The following is a 27,209-nucleotide window of genomic DNA, read 5'->3' on the forward strand; positions in this document are numbered from 1 at the left end:
TCGTCACTCCACACTGGGTTTGGTCCCAAAAAAATTCCGTTGGGTCTCCCGAAAAGAGCCCAAACGCATGTTAGAACGGGAGTTGCCGAAACGTGCGGCTTAGCAGTGCATCGCCGCAACCGGAAGTCCAACGAAAACAATCCTAATCTGCTCAACCTTTCTTCATAGCTAGCACCCTCCATACCAGGCAACATCCTGGTGAACCTCCTCTGCACCCTCTCTAAAGCATCCACATCCTTCTGGTAATGTGGCAACCAGAACTGCACGCAGTATTCCAAATGTGGCCGAACCAAAGTCCTATACAACTGTAACATGACCTGCCAACTCTTGTACTCAATACCACGTCTGATGAAGGCAAGCATGCTGTATGCCTTCTTGACCACTCTATCGACCTGCATTGCCACCTTCAGGGTACAATGGACAGAACTCCCAGATCTCTCTGTACATCAATTTTCCCCAGGACTCTTCCATTGACCGTATAGTCCGCTCTTGAATTAGATCTTCCAAAATGCGTCACCTCGCATTTGCCTGGATTGAACTCCATCTGCCATTTCTCTGCCCAACTCTCCAATCTAGCTATATTTTGCTGTATTCTCTGACAGTCCTCCTCGCTATCTGCAACTCCACTAATCTTAGTATCATCTGCAAACTTGCTGATCAGACCACCTATACCTTCGTCCAGATCATTTATGTATATCACAAACAACAGTGGTCCGAGCACGGATCCCTGTGGAACACCACTAGTCACCTTTCTTCATTTTGAGACACTCCCTTCCACCACTACTCTCTGTCTCCTGTTGCCCAGCCAGTTCTTTATCCATCTAGCTAGTACACCCTGAACCCCATACGACTTCACTTTTTCCATCAACCTGCCATGGGAAACTTTATCAAACGCCTTACTGAAGTCCATGTATATGACATCTACAGCCCTTCCCTCATCAATTAACTTTGTCACTTCCTCAAAGAATTCTATTAGGTTTGTAAGACATGACCTCCCATGCACAAAAGCATGCTGCCTATCACTGATAAGTCTATTTTCTTCCAAATGTGAATAGATCCTATCCCTCAGTATCTTCTCCAACAGTTTGCCTACCACTGACGTCAAGCTCACAGGTCTATAATTCCATGGATTATCCCTGCTACCCTTCTTAAACAAAGGGACAACATTAGCAATTCTCCAGTCCTCTGGGACCTCACCCGTGCTCAAGGATGCTGCAAAGATATCTGTTAAGGCCCCAGCTATTTAGTCCCTCGCGTCCCTCAGTAACCTGGGATAGATCCCATCCGGACCTGGGGACTTGTCCACCTTAATGCCTTTTAGAATACCCAAAACATCCCCCTTCCTTATGCCGACTTGACCTAGAGTATTTAAACATCCATCCCTAGCCTCAACATCCATCATGTCCCTCTCCTTGGTGAATACCGATGCAAAGTACTCATTAAGAATCTCACCCATTTCCTCTGACTCCACGCATAAATTCCCTCTTTTGGCTTTGAGTGGGCCAATCCTTTCCCTAGTTACCCTCTTGCTCCTTATATACGAATAAAAGGCTTTGGGATTTTCCTTAACCCTGTTAGCCAAAGATATTTCATGACCCCTTTTAGCTCTCTTTATTGCGCGGTTGAGATTTGTCCTACTTTCCCGATATTCCTCCAAAGCTTCATCAGTTTTAAGCCGCCTAGGTCTTATGTATGCTTACTTTTTCATCTTAGTTAGTCTCACAATTTCACCCGTCATCCATGGTTCCCTAATCTTGCCATTTCTATCCCTCATTTTCACAGGGACATGTCTGTCCTGCACTCTAATCAACCTTTCCTTAAAAGACTCCCACATTTCAAATGTGGATTTACCCTTAAAGAGCTGCTCCCAATCCACATTCCCTAGCTCCTGCCGAATTTTGTTATACTTGGCCTTTCCCCAATTTAGCACTCTTCCTTTAGGACAACTCTCGTCTTTGTCCATGAGTATTCTAAAACTTACGGAATTGTGATCGCTATTCCCAAAGTAATCACTGACTGAAAATTCAACCACCTGGCCAGGATCATTCCCCAATACCAGGTCCAGTATGGCCCCTTCCCAAGTTGGATTATTTGCACACTGCTCTAAAAAACTCTCCTGGATGCTCCTTAGAAATTCTGCTCCATCTACGCCTCCAACACTACATGAGTCCCATTCAATGTTGCGGAAGTTAAAATCTCCCATCACGACCACCCTATTGCTCCTATAATCTGTCGACATATTTGTACCTCTACTTCACGCTCGCTTTTGGGAGGCCTGCAGTAAAGTCCCAACAATGTTACTGCACCCTTCCTATTTCTTAGCTCTACCCATATTGCCTCAGTGCTCGAATCCTCCATCATGCCCTCCTTAATCACAGCTGTGATATCATCTCTGACAGTAATGCAACTCCTCCACCCCTTTTACCTCCCTCTCTATCCCTCCTGAAGCATCTATACCCTGGGATATTTAGTTGCCAGTCTTGCCCTTCCCTCAACTAAGTCTCAGTAAACCAATAACATCATATTCCCAGGTACTAATCCAAGCCCTAAATTCATCTGCCTTACCTGCTACACTTCTCGCATTGAAACAAATGCACCTCAGACCACCTGTCCCTTTGCGTTCATCATCTCTTCCCTGTCTACTCTTCCCCTTAGTCACATTGAGTTTATTATCTCGTACCTTACTGGCTTTAGTTGCTGCCTTTTTACTGATCTCTAACTTCCTAATCTGGTTCCCATCCCCCTGCCACATTAGTTTAAAACCTCCCCAACATTGTTAGCAAAAGCACCCCCTAGGACATTGGTTCCAGTCCTGCCCAGGTGTAGATCATCCGATTTGTAATGGTCCCACCACCCCCAGAACCAGTTCCAATGTCCCAAAAATCTGAACCCCCTCCCTCCTGCACCATCTCTCAAGCCACGTATTCATTCTGAGTATTCTTGAATTTCTACTCTGAATGTCTCGTGGCACTGGTAGCAATCCTGAGATTACTATCTTTGAGGTCCTACTTTTTAACTTATCTCCTTACTCCCTAAATTCTGATTGTAGGACCTCATCCCATTTTTTACCGATATCGTTGGTGCCTATATACACCACGACAACTGGCTGTTCACCCTCCCCCTTCAGTATGTCCTGCAGCCGATCTGAGACTTCCGTGACCCGTGCACCCGGGAGGCAACATAGCATTTGGGAGTCTCATTTGCGATCACAGAAACACCTGTCTACTCCCCTTACGATTGAATCCCCTATGACTATAGCTCTGCCAGTCTTTTTCCCGCCCTTCTGTGCAGCAGAGCCAGCCATGGTGCCATGAGCCTGGCTACTACTGCCTTCCCCTGGTGAGTCATCTCCCCCAACAGTATCCAAAACGGTATACCTGTTTTGGAGGGAGATAACTGCAGGGGACACCTGCACTGCCTTCCTGCTCTTTCTCTGCCTTTTGGTCACCCATTCCCTGTCTCCCTTCTCCCTTACCAATCCTAATCTGCGGTGTGACCAACTCACTGAACGTGCTATCCCCGACCTTCATAGCATTGCGGATGTTCCATAGTAATTCCATCCACAGCTCCAGAGCCATCATGCGGTCTAACAGGAGCTGCAGCTGGACACACTTCCCGCACATGAAGGAGTCAGGGGCATCGGCCGCGTCCCTGAACTCCCACATTGAGCAAGAGGAGCATAACACGGGTCTGGGATCTCCTGCCATTTTTACACTCCCAACAGTAAGTTTTTCAAAAAAATTTACTCCCCTTCTCAGTACGCACTCACTCAGCAACCACTGCACCCCGCACAATAATGCCTCATGGAAAAGAAAAACTACTTACCAGTCACAGCCAATCACTTACCTGCAGGTTGTGACGCACGGTTCAACTTCTTTCTACTTCTACCTGCCCTCGAGTCTCCCTCTTGATCTTTACTCGGCTGGGATCCTGACAGTGATTTTCTTTTTTTTTTGTTAGAGGAGGAGGTAGGGAGGGAAACACTGAAGAAGTGTGTCAGGTTTAACTGTCACTTGACAACAGCTCCTCCACAAACCACCTTTTGGATGCAGTGATCGCAATGCACGGATGCAAATTTTCCCCGCAACAGCCAATCAGCAGCTCTGCTCTACTGCCCTCTGCTGGATGCTTGCCTTGACTTGAACACCTAGGGTGTCTTGCTCAGGTACACTTTCTGGGTGCAGTGACCGCAATGCACGGATGCAAAATTTCCCCGCAACAGCCAATCAGCAGCTCCACTCTACTGCCCTCTGCTGGAGCTAATTTATGTCAGGGGTTAGGTTATAGGGTGGTGTTGCTGGGGGGGGGGGGAGGGGGGGGTGTAGGTCTGCTGATGATGTTGGAAATTGGGCATGGTAACAGTGAGGAGGTCAGGGGCGGAGGCGGCCAGGAGGCGGGCCAGAGGAAGCGCGACACATGGCTTGGGGGCTGGCCAAAGAAAGGAGATGGCTAATCGGCGAGGTGCCCCCCGACCAGGCTGATCACCTGGAATGTTAGAGGGCTAAACGGGCCAGTCAAGAGGGCGCGTGTGTTCGCACATTTACGGGTTTTGAAGGCGGACATAGTCATGTTACAGGAGACTCATCTGAAAGTGGCTGACCAGGTCAGATTAAGGAAGGGCTGGATTAGTCAGGTCTTCCATTCGGGGCTCGACACTAAGACCTGGGGGTTGCGATCTTGACCAACAAGCGGGTCCAATTCGAGGTGGAGGGCACAGTTGTGGACGGGGGTGGCAGATTTGTTATGGTTAGGGGTAAGCTCGAGGGGGTGAGAGTAGTCCTGGTCAACGTATATGCCCCTAAATAGGATGACGTAGATTTTGTTAAGAGGTTGCTGGGGAAGATCCCTGACTTGGACACACAAACTGATCATGGGTGGGGACTTTAACACAGTCCTTGATCCTGGCCTGGACCAGTCGTGTTCAAAAACAGGTAGGGTGCCAGCGATGGCAAAGGAACTGAGAGGGTTCATGAAGCAAATGGGGGGAACTGACCCATGGAGATTTAGTCGGCCATCGGCGAAGGAGTTTTCGTTCTATTCTCATGTCCACAAGGTGTATTCCCGAATCGATTTCTTTATCATGAGCAGGGACTTGCTGACAGGGATGACGGGTGCAGAATATTCGGCAATTTCCATCTCGGACCACGCTCCGCACTGGGTTGATCTGCAGATTTGCAAAGATAGCTTTCAGCGCCCACAATGGAGGCCGGAAGTTGGGCTGATGGAGGACGAGGCGGTGTGTGAGAGGCTGAGGAAATGCATGCAGAATTACCTGCAGGTAAATGATACTGGAGAAGTCCCAGCAGCGGTGGTCTGGTAGGCGCTGAAGGCAGTGGTGAGAGGGGAGCTGATTTCAATCCGCGCCTATAGGGACAGGACAGACAGGGCAGATACAGACCGACTGGTTAAGGAAATTTTACGGACGGACAGGAGCTATGCGGAGTCCCCGAGGCCAGAGTTACTTAGGAAACGACAGAGGCTGCAGACCGAGTTTGGGGTGTTGTCTACAGGGAAGGCCATAGAGCAGCTTAGAAGGGCAAAGGGCGCATTATACGAGCATGGGGAGAAGGCCAGCAGAATGCTTGCGCAACAACTAAGAAAGAGAGAAGTGGCTAGGGAAATAGGAAAGGTAGTCAATGGGGAGGGAAACCTGGTGGGGGACCCGGTTGGACTGAACAAGGTGTTTAGGGGCTTCTATAGCAAGCTGTACACCTCGGAACCCCCCACAGGACCAGAGGGGATGAGGCGCTTTTTGGAAGGACTGACCTTCCCAAGAGTAGGTAGGGGGTTGGTAGACGGGCTGGGGGCCCCGATCAGGGCCGAAGAAGTACTGGGGGGCCTGAAGGTCATTCAGTCGGGTAAAGCCCCGGGGCCGGACGGATACCCGGTGGAGTTTTATAAAATGTTCTCCGAGATAGTGGGGCCGGTGCTGGTCAGGGTGTTCAACGAGGCAAGAAGCAGAGGGGTCTTAACCCCGACGATGTCGCAGGCCACTATCTCACTTGTACTGAATGGGGATAAAGACCCGGAGGCATGTGGGTCCTATAGGTCGATCTCTTTGATTAACACACACGCTAAGTTACTGGCCAAGATCTTGGCATCTAGAATTGAGGACTGTGTACTGGACATGATTGCGGAGGACCAAACCGGGTTCGTAAACGGCCCGGCAACTGGTGGCCAATCTAAGGAGGCTGCTCAATGTGATTATGATGCCCCCGGAGAGCAGGGAGGCAGCGGTAGTGGTAGCAATGGATGCCGAAAAGGCGTTCGACCGGGTTGAGTGGGACTATTTATCGGAGGTGCTGCGACGTTTTGGGTTCGGGGTGGGATTCATTGACTGGGTTAAGCTGCTATATCAGGCCCCAGAGGCTAGTGTGAGGACGAATAGGATGACATCTGACTACTTCAGACTGACCGTGGGACTAGACAGGGATGCCCCCTCTTCCCATTGCTGTTTGCGCTGGCTATAGAGCCGCTGGCAATTGCTCTGAGAGCTTCAAGGGACTGGAAAGGGCTGGTCCGGGGGAGAGTGGAACATAAAGTCTCGTTATACGCGGATGACCTGCTGTTATACGTGTCAGACCCAATGGCGGGGATGGACGGAATCATGGAAACCCTGAGGGAAGTTGGTTGGTTCTTAGGATATAAATTGAACATGGCAAAGAGCGAGATATGGGTAGTGCAGGTGAGAGGTCAGGAGAGTAGGCTGAGGGGGCTGCCGTTCATGCTGTTAGGAGAAAGCTTCATATATTTAGGGATACAAGTAGCGCGAGACTGGGGTAAGTTGCATAAGCTAAACGTGGCCCGGTTTGTGGAGCAAGTGAGCCCCCGCTGTCATTGGCGGGGAGAGTGCAGACGGTGAAGATGTCGATTCTTCCAAGATTCTTGTTCATATTTCAGTGTCTCCCCATCTTCATCCCGCGGTCCTTCTTTAAGAGGCTCGATAAAATTATCCTGGGATTTGTTTGGGCGGGAATGTCCCACGGGTGAGGAAGGCGATGCTCGAGAGGAACCAAGTGGGTGGGGGGCTGGCGTTGCCGAACTTTAGCAACTACTGGGCAGCTAACATAGCCATGGTAAGGAAATGGATGGTGGGTACGGGGTCGGTTTGGGAGCGGATGGAGGCTGCTTTGTGCTCCAGTTTGGCTGCCTTGGTTACGGCGCCTCTGCCGCTCCCGCCGGCACGATACTCCACCAGCACTATAGTGGTGGCGGCTCTACGGATCTGGGGCCAATGGAGGAGGCATATAGGGGAAGTGAGAGCATCAGTTTGGTCCCCAATCTGCGGTAACCACTGATTTGCCCCGGAGAATATGGACGGTGGGTTCCAATTATGGTGGAGGGCGGGGATTGCGAGGATGGTCGATCTGGGCCTGGAAGGCAGCTTCCCGAGCAGGCGGGTGTTGGAGGAAAAGTTCGGGCTGCTAAGCGGGAATGATTTCAGGTACTTGCAGGTGCGGGATTTTGTACGCAGATTGGTACCATCCTTCCCACGCCTCCCACCAAGGCGGATCCAGGACAGGGTAGTTTCCAGGGGAGAGGTGGGAGAGGGGAGAGTCTCTGACATTTATAAAGAACTAATGGGAGCAGAGGAGGCACAGACCGAAGAACTGAAGCTTAAGTGGGAGGAGGAGCTCGGGGGGGAGATAGAGGACGGCATATGGGCAGACGCTTTGAGTAGAATAAACACGACCGCAACATGCGCCAGGCTCAGTCTGATCCAGTTCACGGTCGTACATCGGGCCCACATGACGGTGGCCACGATGAGCAAATTCTTTGGGCTGGGAGACAAATGTGCCAGATGTGCCGGAGGACCATTGAACCATGTACACATGTTCTGGGTGTGTCCTAAACAAGGGGGTAAAGGCAGGGATTCGCAGATGTCATGTCCCGAGTATTGAAAACTAGGGTGGCAATGAGTCCTGAGGTGGCAATTTTGGGGGTTTCGGAGGACCCGGGAGTCCAGGAGGAGAAAGAGGCTGATGTCTTGGCCTTTGCTTCACTACAGTATAATGTTGCTGTTTTATATATCAAACATACCTCAATAAAATTGTTTATTAAAAAAAAATGATCAGTAACAAATGCAATATCAATCCCCATGCCAATAACAATCCCATCCTCCCAGCAAACCCCCAAACAACTGCCTGCATGTTAACATAAACAAATAATAAAAAGGAATCAGGAATCACCCATAGTCACCATTAACACATACAGTCCCCCTCCCCCAACCTTCCCACCCACCCCCGTAATGTTCGGTGTAATCCAATTCTCGAAAGTGCATAATGAATAACGCCCATGAATTGTAGAACCCCTCCATCCTTCCTCTCACTTCAAATCTGCCATTCTCAAGAGTCAAGAATTCCAGCAGGTCCCCCCGCCACGCCAGGGCACAGGATGGAGAGGTTGATCTCCATCCCAACAGAATCCGCCTTCGGGCAATCAACGAGATGAAGGCTACGATAGCTGCCTCCGCACCCGTTTCCAACCCCGGCTGGTTCAACACCCCAAATATGACCTCCCGAGGGCCCGGGTCCAGTTTCATGTGCACCACTTTAGAGATAACCTTTCCAATAATCCTCCAGTTTTGGACAGGACCAAAACACATGAAAGTGGTTTGCACCCCCCCCAAAGAACGTTCACGCACATCTTCTACCCCCTCAAAGAGCTGGCTCATCCTCGCCCTTGTGAGATGTGCTCTATACACCACCTTCAGCTATATCAGCCCCAACCTCAAGCACAAGGTGGAGGCATTCACCCTCCGGAGCACCTCACACCAGAAACCCTCCTCCATACCCTCTTGCAACTCTTCCTCCCACTTTGCCTTGATCCCTTCCAGTGGTGCCTTCTCTTCTTTCAAAATAGCCCCGTAAACTGCCGACACTACCACCTTCTCCAGTCTCCCTGTCGTCAGCACCTCCTCCAGCAATGTGGAGGCCGGCTCCACCTGGAAGCTCTGTATCTACTTTCTGGCAAAGTCTTGAACCTGCATGTATCTAAATATTGCCCCCTGCTCCAGCCATACTTGGCTCCCAGCTCCTTCAAACCTGCAAACCGACCCCCAAGAAACAAATCTTTTAGTGTCCTAATTCTTTTCTCCTCCCATTTCCGAAAATTTCCATCCCACTTCCCCGACTCAAATCGATGGTTCCTCCGAATCGGCATTTCCCTTGACCCTGCCGCCAACCCGAAGTGCTGGTGAAACTGCCTCCACATTCTCAACGAAGCTATTACTACCGGACTCCCCGAATATTTCCCCGGGGCCATCGGGACCGGCGCTGTTGCTAGCGCCTTCAATCCCGACCCCCTACACAAATTCTCCTCCATTCTGAGGTATCATAGTTTGTTTTATAGTGTTCCTGTGAAACACCTCGAGGTGTTTCATTACATTAACGGTGCTGCATCATTTCAAGTTGTTGTTGAATTGAGATCTGCAGATTCAGAAATTTGTCTTCTGTGGATAATAAATCGGAGAAATTCAATCACTTTGCATCACTCTACACAGACTTAAATTGATGCGCTGAAGGCAGGCATTTGTATAAGGTGTTAGTGAGGCCACACCTGGAGTATTGTGTTCAGTTTTGGTCTCCTTACCTGAGAAAGGACTGGAGGTGTGCAAAGGAGATTCACTAGGTTAATCCCTGAGCTGAAGGGATTGGATTACGAGGAGGTTGAATAGACTGGGACTGTACTCGTTGAAATTTAGGATGAGGGAGGATCTTATAGGAACATATAAAATTATGAAGGGGATAGGATAGATGTGGGCAGGTTGTTTCCACTGGCGGGTGAAAGCAGAACTAGGGGGCATAGCCTCAAAATAAGGGGAAGTAGATTTAGGACTGAGTTTAGGAGGAACTTCTTCACCCAAAAGGTTGTGAATCTGTGGAATTCCTTGCCCAGTGAAGCAGTTGAGGCTCCTTCATTAAATGTTTTTAAGATAAAGATAGATAGTTTTTTGAAGAATAAAGGGATTAAGGGTTATGGTGTTCGGGCCGGAAAGTGGAGCTGAGTCCACAAAAGATCAGCCATGATCTCATTGAATGGTGGAGCCGGCTCGAGTGGCCAGATGGCCTACTCCTGCTCCTAGTTCTTATGTTCAGGTTGTTTTTCATTAATATTATTGATTGGAGCGGTGGTATGCCAATGAATTTCTTCCCCTAACTATCATACTTTGGGGAATTAAGGTCTATGCCTCATTCACATTATTTGCAATTTAGAAAAATCTCATTGTGCTCCTTCAGTTTTTTAAATTTGTTCATGGGATGAGGGTGTCGCTGGCTCAGCCAGCATTTATTGTCCATCACTCATTGCCCTTGAACTGAGTGGTTCCCTGGGCCATTTCAAAGGCAGTTAAGAATCAACCACATGTAGGCCAGACAGGGAAAAGATGGCAGGTTTCCTTCAGTGAACCAAATGGGTCTTTACCACAATCGATTCATAGTCATCGTTTAGACTTTTAATTCCAGATTTTTTAAAAATGAAATTCAAATTTTACCATCTGCTATGGTGGGAATCAAACCCGTCTCCAGAGCATCACCCTCGGTCTCTGGATTACTCGTCCAGTGACAATACCACTTATCCTTTCTATGCGACATGGAAATCTACATTGTTGTGGTTGAAACATCTTTCCTTTAATTACTTGCAATTGCACCCACTTGATGTATGAAGCACTGATGTATATACCTCTTGAACTGGGCTAGTGCACTCCTTGCAGGGAGACTGAGGGTGAGCAGTCAGAAGTTCAAATGCAAAGCCACTCTTTTGCAGCCATCTTAGATACTTGTCTCCTGCGTTTTGTGTTCACAATGCATCGCGTGCAGCAGAATTGGGAGCTGTTTGACTAAAACCACCAGAATTCAAGGTATTGGTGTGTTAGGCGTGGATTGTTCACAGTTAAGGGATTTAACTGTACTTAGTTTATCTGAGAAATCTTGATACATGCACGGCGTAAGTCCGTCTGTAGGACACTGGAGTGATGTTTTCTTCAATTCATGAAGGGGGATTGGTTAGCTCAGTTGGCTGGATGGCTCGCTTGCGATGCGGAGAAACACCAACAGCGCGGGTTCTATTGCCCGTACCAGCAGAGGTTATTCATGAAGGCTTATACTTATTTGACACAACTCTGGTTAGACCATTTCTGGAACACTGTATTCTGTTCTGGGCACTGCACTATAGGAAGGAATAGTGGAACCTGGGTATAATGATCCAAGAGACACAAGAAAGTAGCTCACTTAAGTTTACTATAAACATAAAGGCTAAGGTTGCTATCACTGCATAGAACAATAGGGTCCTAGTCGGGGACTAATGAGAGTGCTGGTCCTGGTTTGGGCTGGTATGTAAAGGGCTATGTATCGAGCCCCAACTGGGCTGACCTCTGCCCACTAGCGGGGAAGTTCTTATTGTAGGGGTTCCACGGGGAGATCAATCAGTGTATCCCCTGGGCTTTGTGAGGGTTATCACACTAGGCTATTTAGCCTCTTGAGCCTGCACTGCAGTTCAATATTTGGCTGATTTACAACCTAACTCATTGCAGAGAGAATAACCTAGATTCACCAGAATCATATATAGGGCTAAAGGGGTTAAACTACGAGGAAAGATTGCAGACTTGAGTTGCATATCCTCACATATAGATCATGGAACTATATAATTAAGGTGTTGAAGTTTAAATGATTTGATAGGGTGTATAGAAAGAAATTATTTCCTGGAGGTTGGGAAGGTCCCAATAAAGCCAACAATATATTTGGTGTTGAGTAGTGACCTCGGTGAGTAAATCAGGAGGCAAGTTAACTACACCAGTTTTGATTGCATTGAAGGTTTTGATACAACCAACTGCAGTTCAATTTGCTTTTTATTTATTTTATACAGTTTAATTCTTCTGGCAAAACCCAGGCAGGATGCATTCTCTTCTCTGTTAAACTGAAAAGGTACCTGGTGAGAGAAAGTGACTGCCCTTGGCACGAAGGGCTCATTTGACCAAGTGTGACGCCAAGGAGCCCGAGCAAAACTGGAGTCAATGGAAATCAGAGGGAAAGCCTCCACTGGTTGGGATCATAACTGGCCAAAAGGAAGATGGTTGTGGTTGTTGGAGGTCAATCATCTCCGTCCTGGGACATCACGGCAAGAGTTGCTCAGGGTAATGTCCTAGGCCCAACCATCTTCTGCTGCTTCATCAATGGCCTTCCCCCGCCAACACAAGTGGGGATGTTTGCTGATGATTGCAAAATGTTCAGCACCATTCGCGACTCCTCAGATACTGAAGCAGCCCAGGTGCAGGACAATATCCAGGCTTGGGCTGACAAGTGGCAAGTAACAAATGTGCCACACAATGACCATCTCCAACAAGGCTATCTAACCATCACCCCATGACATTCAAAGGCATTACAAGAGCAGGTCAGAGGCTAGGAATCCTGCAACAATTAATTCACCTCCTGAATCCTGTCTACCATCCATGATACAAGTCAGGAGTGTGATGGAATATTCTCCACTTGCCTGGATGAGTGCAGCTCCATTGACACTCGGGAACCTTGATGCCATCCAGAAAACAACAGCCTGTTTGATTGGTACCTGATCCACAAACATTCAATCCCTCCACCACTGATGCACAGTAGCAGCAGTATGTGCCATATACAAGATGCACTGCAGCACCTCACCAAGGCTCCTTTGGCAGCACCTTTGAAACCTATGACCACTACCATCTAGAAGGTCAAGGGCAGCAGATGTTTAGGAACACCATCAACTGCATGGTCCCCTCCATGTCACTCACCATCCTGACTTGGAAATATATCGCCGTCCCCAATTCCTGGAACTTGCCCGCTAACAGCACTGTGGGTGTACCACAGTCTGTAGGAGAAGGCAGCTCACCTCTCGAGGACAATTAGAGATGGACAATAAATGCTAGCCTAGCCAGTGTCATCCATATTCTGTGAACTTAGCAGGTAAAGCAGGGATTGTATAAAGAAACCACACAAGGTGCTGTGAAATTCTTGGCCCATAACTCGTCTCTCTGCCGACCTCTACCCCACTACATACAGGTTGCCAGTATCTCTATATGCATCCTCACCCTAATTTGTTTCAATTGAAAAAAAAGCAGCACAGAAAGCTTCACATATCACAGCGAGAACTATCCATTCCCAATAATTTTGTGATCATTTGCGCTGGGCCTATTGTGGTTTTATATGCACCAGCTGTTGATGGCTTAACATTAATATCCAAGTTCATTTTATTCTATCAAGGTTCTGATAGAAAGGAGATTTCCGTGGGCAGCACAGTAGCGCAATGGTTAGCACTGCTGCCTCGCGGTGCCGAGGTCCCAGGTTCGATTGTGGCTCTGGGTCACTGTCCGTTTCGCCCCCACAGCCCAAAGATGTGCAGGGTAGGTGGATTGGTCACGCCAAATTGCCCATGTATTTGGAAAAATGGTTTGGGTACTCTAAATTAAAAAAAAAAATTCCCACAGCGAAGAGCAAAGTTCCTCTTTCAATGAAAATTATATTTTCACACTACTGTTACGGAGATTTTTGTTTATAAAACTGTGTCTCAGGGATTGAAAAAAATAAGGCATGATTTGAACTGACGTCAGAACCAAACTATATGTAACAGAGGGATTACCTGGATGAGTGCAGCTCCAACAACACTCAAAAGCTCCAGGACAAAGCAGCACGCTTGGTCGGCACCCCTCTTAAACAAACACTCCCTCCACCATTGCGCAAAGTGTGTACTACATGCTAGAGAAACTATGGCTCCAACAGCCACCTCACAAACCTGCAACCTTTACCCCATTGGAGTCAGTTGGCAAATGGGATATGAGGGTACCTTTCTTGTGAAAAAAGAATTTCACGAAGGAAGGGTTTTGCACCTGAAACATGAACTCCCTTTGCCCTTTAGTGATGTCATAGAATATACAGTGCAGAAGGAGGCCATTCGGCCCATCAAGTCTGCACCAACCCACTTAAGCCCTCACTTCCACCCTATCCCCGTAACCCAATAACCCCTCCTAACCTTTTTGGTCACGAAGGGAATTTAGCATGGCCAATCCACCTAACCTGCACATCTTTGGACTGCGGGAGGAAACCGGAGCACCCGGAGGAAACCCACACAGACATGGGGAGAACGTGCAGCCTCCGCAGATAGTGACCCAGCGGGGAATCGAACCCGGGATCATGGCGCTGTGAAGCCACAATGTTATCCACTTGTGCTACCGTGCTGTTGATTGCCCTGGGATGCCTTTGCTGCCCATGTTACTGTTACTCCCAATTTCCAGCACATTTTAATGTTATTTTCAAAAGGTGCGTCATTTTTCAAAGCTGTTGATGCCACTTCGCATTGCAATAATGCCAGGTTCCCAATAACTGGAGTCAAATCAATGAAAACATTTCAAATGTTAACATGTTTATTGGTAAGTACTGGTCAAGGAATATATATCAAATTTCAAAATCACAATATGAAGTGTTTTTCTACCCCAGGCCCCTCCAAGCTAGAATTGTTTTAACACTGATACAGACATAATTGCCACATACAAATAATCTAGTTATAATATATATAATGTGTGACTAAAATGCTAAAAGTGGCATATTCAATAATAACAAATGTATTTTCTTTACATGATGTGTTCTGTTTGACTAGAAGTGCTTTTTATTTCCTTTGCATTTTGAAATGCAAATCACAAAACAGGTTACTGAACACTAATGTAAGTACAATATTACATAATTATCCTTAAAAGCCATTAGTAGTCAAACCATTCAAAATATAACAAGAATGCACATTTAACCTCACAAGAAAGCCCATTAACTTGCTCTTTTTAAAAAAAAATTTAACTTTCTTTTCAAAATAGCAACATTATAAAATCAAGGTAAAGAAAGATATAATCACCACAGAATTACTTTAAATCAGTTATAATTTTCAGTGCTATTACATTTCAAACCCAAGCGTTATGGACCAGGCACAGATAACATTGATTTGAAGAGGCAGTGTGTAGCTGGACTTCTTTTAGACTGAAAACTCCCCATAAATTCCTTCGCACTGTCTTCAGGTAGTTTAAAAATATTTTAAGTCTAGCATCAGACTGCTGACATTTTGAGGCTGAGCCCTTTTATACTCTACTGGTTGGCAAACAAAGAAGAAAAAAAACTACCTTAGATGTTACCAGACAGTCAATGGGAAAGAAGAGTGTGCTATGTAATAATGAAGTGTTAACGATGGTCGAGTGGGGAGAAGCGTTAGCGGTTCTAGAAAGATGAGTTCAAGTTGTTATCCTCTGGCCTATTGGTCCATTATCGACAATTTTTTGTTTTAAACTTCCTCCCCCCCCCCCCCCCCCCCTCCCCCCTCCCCCCCCCTGTAAAAATGTGTGCAGATGGGAGACATATTACACACAATCAATTGTCATCGTCCTTTGCTATATCCTGGAAAGAACTGGTCCAGAATAGACTGAAGAATCTTGTTGGGAACCATGTTGTAATCCTTTCCAAGTTCATGGCGACAGGCGGGACATGTGTACACTTGGGCACGGAATGATCTCTGCAGGCAGCTCTGATGGAGAAAGAAGATGCCCATAAAAACGGCATGCAAAAATTCATCAGGAACAGCATAATTGCTTCAGGTCAGCAGTTTTCATCCGGGCCTGGCCCCGAGAAAGTCGTCAAGGTCTCTTATCCCCATCTATTTAAGGCTGCTGGCATTGGCAAGTTTTGGTTGGGGGCGGGGGGAGGGGTGCAAGGGAGAGAAGGAGATTTGGTTGGGGTGCACCTCCTTCCCGTTATTTCCTCCTCAATGGTTTTTTTCCAGCCCCTCATTCTTCACTTCTTTCCACATTCCCATTTTCCTGACTACTTAGGTTGAAATGAAAATGAAAATTGCTTATTGTCACAAGTAGGCTTCAAATGAAGTTACTGTGAAAAGCCCCTAGTCGCCACATTCCGGCGCCTGTTCGGGGAGGCTGGTACGGGAATTGAACCGTGCTGCTGGCCTGCCTGGTTCTGCTTTCAAAGCCAGCAATTTAACCCTGTGCTAAATCAGGTTTGTCTCTAGGCAACTTTTCGAACATTACCTGTGCACCGTGAGAACCGCCTGTGCATCTGGGTACCAAGTGTAGGCCACTGAGTACGTTTAGGGGAGGCGATGGTGTAGTAGCATCGTCACTGGGCTAGTAATCCAGAGAGCATTGCTGTAGGGACCCGGTTTTGAATCCCACCACGAGAGATGCTGCAATTTGAATTCATTAAAAACCTGGAACTAGGGGCGGCATATGGTGCAGTGGTTAGCACTGGGACTGCAGCGCTGAGGACCCGGGTTCGAATTCCGGCCCTGGGTCACTGTCAGTGTGGAGTTTGCACTTTCTCCCCATTTTTGTGTGGGTTTCACCCCCACAATCCAAAGATGTGCAGGTTAGGTGAATTGGCCAGGCTAAATTGCCCCTTAATTGGAAAAAAATAATTGGGCACTCTAAATTTATCTTTTTTTAAATCTGGTACTAAAAGTCTAACAATGGAAATTGCCGAGCAAACCACTCAGTTCAAGGGCAATTAGGGATGGTCAATAATACCGACCCAGCCAGCAACGCCATCTTCCCATGAAGAAAGTTTTACAAAAGATGGCAGATGAGTAAGTGGTGGTGGGTCAGGGCTGATGAAGGAGTGCATAAAGAGAGGAATTTCAGAAGGGCCGAAAGTGGAGGTGTAACCCCAATTTAAAAAGAAAGACTAAACATGTATGTCGCGCCCCCCCCCCCCTCCGGCGGTTTAGTAAATTCCATCTGGATATGGTGCCAGTTGAGAACCACGTTGCTTGCGGCAAACATCTAAAAGCTAACAGTATAAAATGGTTAGACATTGGTGAAAAAAATAAATATGCACTTTGTACTGTATTGTATTGTTCCAGAATTGTGTTGCTACCACAGGAAACAGCTCAGGCATTATGTAAGAGTGTTCACGTGCTGAAAATACGTATCTTAGCAACACAAAAAAAATCAAATATTAACACCAAGATGGCAATTTTCAAAGTTGGTGATATTTTAAAATGAAATTAAATGAAAATTGCTTATTGTCACAAGTAGGCTTCAATGAAGTTACTGTGAAAAGCCCCTAGTCGCCACATTCCGGCGCCTGTTCGGGGAGGCTGTTACAGGAATTGAACAGTGCTGCTGGCCTGTCTTGGTCTGCTTTCAAAGCCAGCGATTTAGCCCTGTGCTAAACAGCTCCTCATTGTATAATCACACAAAATAAGACTTTTGAGGTGATACATTTAAAAAAAAATAGATATCAACACAGAACCCATAAAATCTCTACAGTGCAGAAGGAGACCATTCAGCCCATCAAGTTTACACCAACCCTCCAAAAGAACACCCCACCTAGGCCCACTCCCCCGTCCTATCCCCGAAGCCCCACCTAACCTGCACATCTTTGGGCAGAGCGTTCCTCCCTTGGTTTCCTGAAGGTATCAACTCCAATTTATTGAACCAGGACTTATCCAAGAAGCCATTCATTTTTATTTTTTTTAAATTTAGAGTACCCAATTATTTTTTTTTCCAATTAAGGGGCAATTTAGCGTGGCCAATCCACCTAACCAGCACATCTTTGGGTTGTGGGGGTGAAACCCACGCAGACACGGGGAGAATGTGCAAACTCCACACGGACAGTGAGCCAGGGCCGAGACTCGAACCCGGGTCCTCAGCACCGGAGGCTGCAGTGCTAACCACTGCGCCACGTGCCGCCCCCAAATAGCCATTAATGATATGGGTGCCCTTACAGTGAATATTAGCAAACTATTCAATGACACTGGGCAACTCCACTAAGGCCTAACTTAATTGTAAGAGATATTGGGCACAATTCTCTCAAAGAATGACTAAGGAAACACTGTGATTTCCACTGGGTGGCACGATCCTGATCGCATTCCACCCCCACCCACTTAGTCATCACTTTGGAGGGGGGCGTGTTTCGCACAGCCACCGAGGGGCGGGGCCTAAATACACGGGCAGGTCCTGCTCCTTGATCTGAAACTTAACCCCCCCCCCCCCCCCCCCCCAAATGACAGCGTAAGCCCCCGCGGACAAGGGGACTACCCCCAACCCTTGATCACAGAGGGGAAACCTCTTCCTCACCACTAAATGATCCCCCCCAGCCCCCGTCAGTGGCACTCTGTTACGGGGCCCCTGAAGGCTATGTCCCTTGACAGTACCAGGTTGCCATGTCTCCGACCACCCAGGGGCTACTATGGCCTCCGAGTTCCCTGGCCCAGTCATCATGTCTGGTCTCCATTGGTGCCAGCTGGCGTCATGTCATGCTGACGGATGGGAACACTGCACCTTCCCGAAAGGTTCGGCGTCAAGCTGACTTTGCATATTAACATCTATTTAAATATATGGTAATAAGGTTCACGCCCCTATTACAGAGGGCCCGGAAACTGACGCCTGCCGCAAATCCCATTGCAGGTCCCTCCAGGTATTTCTCCGACAAAATGGGATTTGACCAGGGCACAAAGGAGCCGGAAAATTGCCCCACATTTACTTTTGATAAGGGATCTCAAACTATTCTCTCTCCCACCCCCCGCCCCCACCGTTGCGCCCGCCAAGGGTTCTGAAGCCAATTCTGTGCAGCCTGGCTGAGATCAGCTAACTCTACATGGTTCAGCAACTGAATTTGGGATGGCTCAGCTATTGACACTGAGCCACCCAGGGGTACTGTTATAAGAATCTGAAGAGGAAACAAAACACTCGGTCACAAAATCAGGATGCATTTGCAATGTAAATCCACTGAAGATTCCATAGAATCCCTACAGTGCAGACGGAGGCTATTCATCCCATCGAGTCTGCACCGTCCCTCTGAAAGAGAACCCTACATCGTACCACACCCCGCCCTATCCCCGTTATCCCACCTAACCTGAACATCCTTGGATTGTGGGAGGAAAACAGAGCACCCGGAGGAAACCCATGCAGACACGGGGAGAACGTGCAAACTCCGCACAGTCTGTCACCCAAGGCTGGAATGAAACTCGGGTACTGGCCGCTGTGAGGCAGCAGCGCTAACCACGGCACCACAGCTGTTCTCCTGCTCACTCCGATGCCGCTTGCCTCTCGGCCCGCTGGCACCCTTGGCTGTGAAGGTGACCAAATCAGGACACGCCTTTTCATTTTTAGCAGAACAAATAAATTACCGTACAAGAGCATTCCTAGGGAAACGAGTTTCAAGTTCTAGAAGAGCTAAAGGCAATTGAAACGAATGCAAATCTTGCGTTTAAAAAGAATCTTCTCTGGACGTTGAAGTTCTTCAGTTTACTCTATACAGCAAACAATGGCAAAGTGAAGTTTAATGAGCTTTCAAGAAGTTAGATAAAGCACTTGGGGTGAAGGATATGGTTGTGGGGGGGGGGGCCAAAAAGACAGAAACGGGCTGATGAGTTGGATGATCCGCCATGAATGGAGGAGCAGGCTCGAAGGGCCAACTCCTGCTCCTATTTTCCATGTTAAATACTCACCTTGCAGACGTTGTGCTGACATTCTGTCGTGATTGGCTGGAAAACCAACTCCTGGCAGCAAATACACATAAAGATCTGCTCCGTTTTCCTCAAGAATTTCTGTGCATGGGGAGAGAGAAAAAAAGAGAGAACTTGTGGATTGACAGCAAAACATTCAGGGCAGACATGATACTTTGGACAAACCAGGTCTGGAAACATACCGGGCCTTCCATAAGAGAGGCAAGTGCCTCATCCCAAAGTTTCTTATTTAAGCAGTCCTCTCTGATCAGCCACTGCTGCTGTGGCGTAAGTTGGTAGGTTTCTCCCTCAGCGTCGTCCTGAGCAAGCTTCACAGTCTTCGGGGCTGGTGGTGCTGTTACCGTGGCAGTGCCAGCTGTGCCAGACAAGGAGAACATCCATCAGCCTTTTCAAACCACAATGTGCTCCCCCCTCCCTCCCCAGTCAGACAACAGGAACAGGTGACCTCCAGGCTCGTAATCGCATTCATGACTTGCCAATAACAATAGATTCAGAAACTGTCCTTTAAACTTCAGCAGTGTCGGGAGAAGGTTTGAGCTCATAAGCGGAGCTAGGCAAATTACATTAACTACTCAGGGCAGACAACGTGGTGGCTGCTACCTTTTTGAAAAATGTGTTCATGGGATGTGGGCATTGAAGGCTGCACCAGCATTTATTGCCCATCCCCAATTTCCCCTTGAGGGGGCAGTTAAGAATCAAACACATTGTTTTGGGTCTGGAGTCACAGATAGGCCAGACCAGGTAAGGTCCCAGTGCTATCCACTGCGCAACATGCTGCCCTCAGATGGGCTTTTACGACAATCGACAATGGATTCATTGGACTTTTAATTCCCGATTTTTTTTATTGAATTCAAATTTCACCATCTGCAGTGGCGGGATTTGAACCTGGATCTCCAGAGCATTATTCTGGCTCTCTGGTTAACTAGTCCAGTGACAATACCACAATGCCACTGCATCCCCATGGCACCTGCAAGGCATTCTTCAATGCTATCAATGGGGATGCACGCAGAGAATGCAGAGGTAGTGCCTCCAACACGGTCTATGCCTGGGGAATTGATTTAGTTTGTACAGTGCCATGAAGGAACTTTCCTCTCCAAAATCTCCACTTACACTGATTTTTAAAGGGGAGATACACTGTTCTCATTACTATTTCATTGCACAGGATCACATCTCGAATGAACACCAATAAAACCTGTTTCACATGACCATCGTAGTGAATCCCATGGTAAACCCATGGAAATAACTGTTTGCTCAATGACCATTAATCCAAATTACTGCACAACGTACCATTTTCCTGCTGCCTCTTTTGAGCGGCTCTGCCGCAATTGTTGACGACTGAGTTTGGTTCCTGCTTCTTGCTCTTTTTCTCCTTGTTTGCCATGGCTTCCAGGTATCCTTCAGGATACTGTCATGGAACATTATACAGAATTAAAATAGTGGCTGTATCTCTTTATTAGCAGCGGTTTACTACAATTAAAGATAACACGAAGCTCTGACCTGCATTTTCAACCCCAATTTCTTTGTCCGATCCTTTCCTTCTGGGGTCCAAGGAGCGGGTTCTACATCATCGCGTCGTAACAGATAGCGCCATACCAGGAAACCCGACTTCCCAATTTCAGGCCAGTATTTTACCACCTAGGTTAGTACAACAGTTTAGATTATCATATTGTACCGTGAATTGTAACGCCCGTACTTTTCAGTTTCAAAGCTTTGCAGCAATTCCTCATCATACTCTTTCACATCGGGCATTAACCAAAATGGTGTCTAGTAACCCATGAACCTGCTTTGAAATACTGATATATACTGAGCACAAACACTACTTTTATGTCAGGGTAGTGCTGCACCACTTGGCTACATCACACATGGGCAGCACGTGTGTCCAATAATACACACATATATATTTTATATATATATATATATATTCATGCAGGTTGAGTACCCCTTATTCAAAATGCTTGGGGCCGAGAGTACATAGATACATAGAAGATGCAGGAGGCCTTTTGGCCCTTCAAGACTGCTCCGCCATTTATCACAATCATGGCTGATCATCCAGCTCAATAGCCTAATACTGCTTTCTCCCCATAACCTTTGATTCCATTCGCCCCAAACGCTATATCTAGCCGCCTCTTGAATATATCATTATGGGCCAGGGTTTAGAGAACCCCAAAGTATATCAGGGAGTTCACCTGACCCACAACTTTAAATAGATTTTGGTTATGAGGAGCACAAGGGCCCACTTTACAGGTGTGGTGCAACAGAGAGCTAAAGTATGTTTAAAACAAAACAATGTTTTATTCTATGAATCCAGTTAACATTTTATAAACACACAGTAAACATCTTATGAACTACAAACAGTGATACTTTCCCAAATACAATATTCTATAGGTAACCCGTAATAACTTCTCAAACAACATCCAGAAGTTAAATCCTTTTTTAAAATAAAGACAGCAGGTTTAAATGCTCTACAAAAACAGGTATTAATTTGAAATTATCAATGATCTGGAGACATTCTTTAGCTTGTAGAGAGATATCATTATACAGCTGCTTGCTTTGAATGCATATATGCACCTCTGAAAACGAAACCAAAAACACTGCAGCTGCCAGCTCAAATCGAAAGTGAAAGACAGACAGCCCAGCTCCACCCACACACTGACATCACTGCAGCTATTTGATAAACACCCATTTCTTAAAGGTATACCACCTGACATTATTCAATGTTTTAGCATCAACTGCTTCCTGTGGTAATGAATGTCACAGGCTCACCACTCTTTGGGTGAAGAAATGTCTCCTCATTTCTGTCCAAAATAGTTTACCCTGAATCCTCAGACTGTGACCCCTGGTTCTGGACACACCCACAATCGGGAACATCTTCCCTGCATCTATCCTGTCTAGTCCTGTTCGAATTTTTAAAGTGTCTATGAGATACCCCCTCATTCTTCTGAACTCCAGCGAGAACAATCCTAACCTAGTCAATCTCTCCTCATATGACAGTCCCGCCATCCCTGGAATCAGTCTGGTAAACCTTCGCTGCACACCCTCGAGAGCAAGAACATCCCTCCTCAAAAAGTAGACCAAAACTGCACACAAGGTGTGGCCTCACCAAGGCTCTGTATAATTGCAATAACACATCCCTATTCCTGCACTCGAAACCTCTCACAATGAAGGCCAACATACCATTAGCCTTCTTTACCACCTGTTGCACCTGCATGCTTACCTTCAGCGAATGGTGCACAAGGACACCCAGGTCCCACTGCACACTCCTCTCTCCCAATTTACAACCATTCAGGTAGTAATCTGCCTTCCTGTTTTTGCTTCCAAAGTGAATCTCATACTTATCCAAATTATATTGCATCTGCCATTGATTTGCCCACTCACCCAACCTGTCCAGACCATGCTGTAGGATCTCTACATCCTCGTCACAGTGTGTCTTGGATTCTGGAATTTTTCAAATTTTGGAATACCTGTATAGGTACAGTCGTGAAACGCCACATAGCCAGCGAATCCCAGGCGAACACCATGTTGTTTTTTACTAGATATCGGCGCCTCGAAAAAAGGTGAGGATTTCAAAGCTTTTTGAATTTTGTATATAATGTCAAGGAAAATGTTACATCACAGGAGAAGGCTGTTTTGCTCATCGGTCTGCACTGGTTGAGAACCACTCGGCGTAATCCCACCTTCCCAATAGATCCATAGCCCTGCAGATCACAGCTCTTCAAGCAGACGTCCAAGTATTGTTTAAATGTGGGAACAGTACTCCACGTCCCTACCAACCTCTGGGAGAAAAGAATGTTCCTTCATCTCTCCTCTAACTCTCCACCAATTACTTTCAAACTATGCCCCACCCCCCTGGGTTTTGACTCCTCTGTTGTGGGCTAAATAGCTGGTTTAGCACAGTGGGCTAAATAGCTGGCTTGCAATGCAGAACAATGCCAGCAGCGCAGGTTCAATTCCCATACCAGCCTCCCCGAACAGGTGCCGGAATGTGGCGACGAGGGGTTTTTCCACAGTAACTTCATTGAAGCCTACTTGTGACAATAAGTGATTATTATTATTAATATTAAAGGAAATCACACCATATGCCTTCGTAAGCACCTCATCAACCTGTCCTGCTACCGTTAAAGGTCTGTGGGCACTCTATCCAAATTCCCTCTGTTCCTCCACATACTCAGTATCCTACTATTTGTTGTGCATTCCCATAACTTGTTGCAACTCCCAAAATGCTTTACCTCACATTTCTCTGGATTGAATTTCATTTTCCACTTTCTTACCAAATTGACCAGAAGCTTTCCTCCTCACTGTCAACCACTCGCCCAATTTTTGTATCATCTGCAATTATTTTCCTACAATTGAGTCTAGAAGTTTAATCTAAATGACAAAATGCGAGGAATCAAGTATCGAGCCCTACAGAACCCCACTGCTACCAGACTCCCAGTGGCGAAAACATCCGTCTACCATTACAGTTTGCTTCCTGCCATTAAGCCAATTTTGGATTTAATTTGCCGTTCTTCGTTGGAGCCAAAGGGGTTTTACTGTTTTGACCAGCCTGCCACGTGGGGCCCTGCCAAAAGCCTTACTAAAATCCACGTAGACCACATCCATCGCACTGCTCTCATCAACCCAACCGTCACCACCTCAAAAGAATTCAATCAAGTTCGGCAGATATGGCCTTCCCTTAAATCTGTGCTGATTTTGCTTGCTTAATCAATGGATTCCTTATTGAATGTTCATACTGTCCTTTAGAATGGATTCCAATGACCTTCCTCACAAGTTTAAAAATTTTTTTTAGAGTACCCAATTATGTTTTTCCAATTAAGGGGCAATTTAGCGTGGCCAATCCACCTACCCTGCACATCTTTGGGTTGTGGGAGTGAGACCCACACAGACACGGGGAGCATGTGCAAACTCCACATGGACAGTGACCCAGGGCTGGGTTCGAACCCAGGTCCTCGGCTCAGTGAGGCAGCAGTGCTAACCACCGCGACACCATGTCGCCCCGACCTATCCACAAATTAATTTAAACTAACTGGTCTTTAATTATTCGGATTATCTCTCTTCCTCCCCCCCCCCCCCGTTAAAACAACAAGGGTTGGCAGTCCGCCAATCCTCTGGCATCACTCCTGGAATATTGAAATTTCCTCCCAAGTGTTGGAATGAATGAATTTCCAACTCTACTACATCACTGGTAGAGGTGACAAGTACGGGCCAGCTGAAGAGGACAAAGTCAGCGAGTGAGTCACACCCATCCAAGTTTCCTGTATTTATTAGTCATATTGGCAGCTTTCTGCAGCCGGGTCAAATGCTTGCTCTTACTGCAGGAGAAGTTTATTTACCTTGGAGAGTGCAAAAGAGAGAAGAGGGGAGAGAAAGGGTGGACAGGAACTGCTAATTGCATCCGATACCAGTAGCACTCTTAATGCATGCGCTTCAACAAATGCACTACTTTCCTTGGTGAATGTCAGCATTGAGATTTAGTTTAACATTCCACAAAAGTACAGTTCCGGATTTGTTTTTTTACATTTGTCCACCACAATTGAAGGGATGCATTTCATTTGAACAAGCAAGGGAGGAACTTTCCAAAGCAAAAGACAAGCAAATGTCTGCTGTTGTACTGTAATATAATGGGTTAATTCTCACTGTTAAATACACCAATCAGATACGGTTTCCATCACAGGAAGTGATGCGATATCACATGATTTGCTCTCTCTTGTGTAGCCAGAGCAGTAAAAAGTGTTCAATGAAGTGTTTAACATACCTCTGCAGACCCATTGGGTGGAATTATCCCCCCCCCATGCCGGGTGGGAGAATCACCCGGGCGCCACGCGTATCCCGCCACGCATCCCGACGCCCGCACGCGATTCTCCCACCACCCCCCCCCCCCCAAAACCGGCGCGGCGCGAATCACGGCTGGCCACTGGGAGAATCGCCACTTGCCGTTGGCAATGGGCGAGCGGCGATTCTCCGGCCCGGATGGGCCGAGCGGCCTGCCCAACACGACAGGTTCCTGCCAGCGCCATCCACACCTGGTCGCTGCCGGCGTGAACAGCGCGGGAACGCTGAGGGGCGGAGGGGGGGGGGGGGGGGTCTGGCCTGCGATCGGTGCCCACCGATCGGCCGGCCGGCCTCTCTGAAGGAGTACCTCCTTTCCTCCGCTGGCCCGCAAGATCGATCCGCCATCTTCTTGCGGGGCGGCCGCGGTGAGGATGGCAACCGCGCATGCGACGTCATTTACGTGGCGCCGGTCGCGTCATTTACACGGCGCCGCTTGCACGCGTAAATGACGCGGCGCCGCTCCTAGCCCCCCGGGGGCGGGAGAATAGGGGGATGGGAACGGCCTCCGACGTCGGAGTGAAACTCCCCGATGGGAGAATTGCGCCCCATTATATATTATGCATTAGTTGAATGTGAATGACACTGCATGGAAACATGAACTTTAATTTATATAAAGAACAAAGAAAAGTACAGTACAGGAATAGGCCCTTTGGCCCAACAAGCATGTGCCGATCATGATGCCCCAACTAAAAAAAAACCTTCTGCCCTTACTCGGACCATATCCCTCTGTTTCCTCCCTATTCATGTACCCATCCAAATGGCCTCTTAAATGTTGCTAATGTGCTTAGTGCCTTTAATGTTGTAAGATGTACCAGGGTACTTCAGAGGAGCATTAACAGGTATCATTTGCTGATCAACATGTTCAGGTAGATGACTTAAAGCTTGGCCAATGAGGAGAATCCAAGAGGAGGTTTAGGGAGGGACGGGCAGAGCCTGGCAGCCAAAGGCACAACAGCCAGTGGTGGAGTGATTAAAATCAGGGATGTGTAAGAGGCTAATCGGAGAGCTGTAGGGTGAGAGGAGATTTCAGAGATAGGGAGGGGCAAGACCATGGAGTGATTTGAAAACAAGGCTGAGAATTTTTAAATCGAGGCATTGCTCAACAGGGAGCCAACGTAGGTTACCGAGCACAGGGGTGATGGGTGAATGGGACTTGGCGCTAGTAGGGACATGGGGGGGCAGAGTTTTGGATGAGTCTACGATGGTAGAATGTGGGATGTCAGCCAGGAGTGCATTGGAATAGTCAAGTCTAGATACAACAGAGACATGGAGGAGCTGAGGCAGCAAGGCAGTCTAGCAATGTTACAGAGGTGGAAATAAGCAGTCTTAGTAATAGTGTGGATGTATGGTGAGAAACGTTTCTCAGGGCCAATAGGACACAAATGGAAACAGTCTGGTTGCCAGGGAACGGAATGGATTTGGTGGTTAGGGAACAGAGTCTGTGGCAGTGAATGAATCAAATGGTTTTGGCATGGTAGCGCATTGGCTAGTACTGTTACTTCACAGAGCCAGGGTCCCAGGTTTGATTCCCGGCTTGGGTCACTGTCTGTGCGGATCTGCACGTTCTCCCAGTGTCTGCGTGGATTTCCTCCGGGTGCTCTGATTTCCTCCCACAAGTCCTGAAAGACATGCTGTTAGGTCATTTGGACATTCTGAGCTCTCCCTCCATGTACCCGAATATGCACCGGAGTGTGGCGACTAGGGGATTTTCACAGTAACTTCATTGCAGTGTTAATGTAAGCCTACTTGTGACAATAATAAACATTATTATCAATTATAATTTGGTCATCTCAATATTTAGTTGGGGAAAATTGGTGCTCTGGGTGTCAGACAAGTAGTCTGACAAGTTAAGGAACAACGGAGGAGCTGAGAGAGGTGGCAGTGTGGTAGAGCTAGAC

The 27,209-nt window shown here is 47.3% G+C and overlaps 1 protein-coding gene across 2 annotated transcripts in view; it reads right to left on the reverse strand.

The window, feature by feature from the left end:
* Positions 1-14,364: 14,364 nt before the first annotated feature.
* The window catches only part of LOC140429776 (E3 ubiquitin-protein ligase UHRF1-like), a 168,224-nt gene continuing 155,379 nt past the window's right edge, over positions 14,365-27,209 (reverse strand). For both annotated transcript variants that reach the window (XM_072517222.1, XM_072517221.1), the window contains 5 exons: positions 20,980-21,117; positions 20,770-20,887; positions 19,665-19,837; positions 19,465-19,563; positions 14,365-15,525 (listed from right to left, as the gene is read on the reverse strand). In XM_072517222.1, the coding sequence (XP_072373323.1) occupies positions 15,379-15,525; positions 19,465-19,563; positions 19,665-19,837; positions 20,770-20,887; positions 20,980-21,117 (675 nt within the window). In that variant the 3' untranslated portion in view covers positions 14,365-15,378. The remainder of the gene's footprint in view (positions 15,526-19,464; positions 19,564-19,664; positions 19,838-20,769; positions 20,888-20,979; positions 21,118-27,209) is intronic.

The sequence above is a fragment of the Scyliorhinus torazame genome, chromosome 9 (genome assembly GCF_047496885.1).
Source record: "Scyliorhinus torazame isolate Kashiwa2021f chromosome 9, sScyTor2.1, whole genome shotgun sequence".
Classification (NCBI taxonomy): Eukaryota; Metazoa; Chordata; class Chondrichthyes; order Carcharhiniformes; family Scyliorhinidae; genus Scyliorhinus; species Scyliorhinus torazame.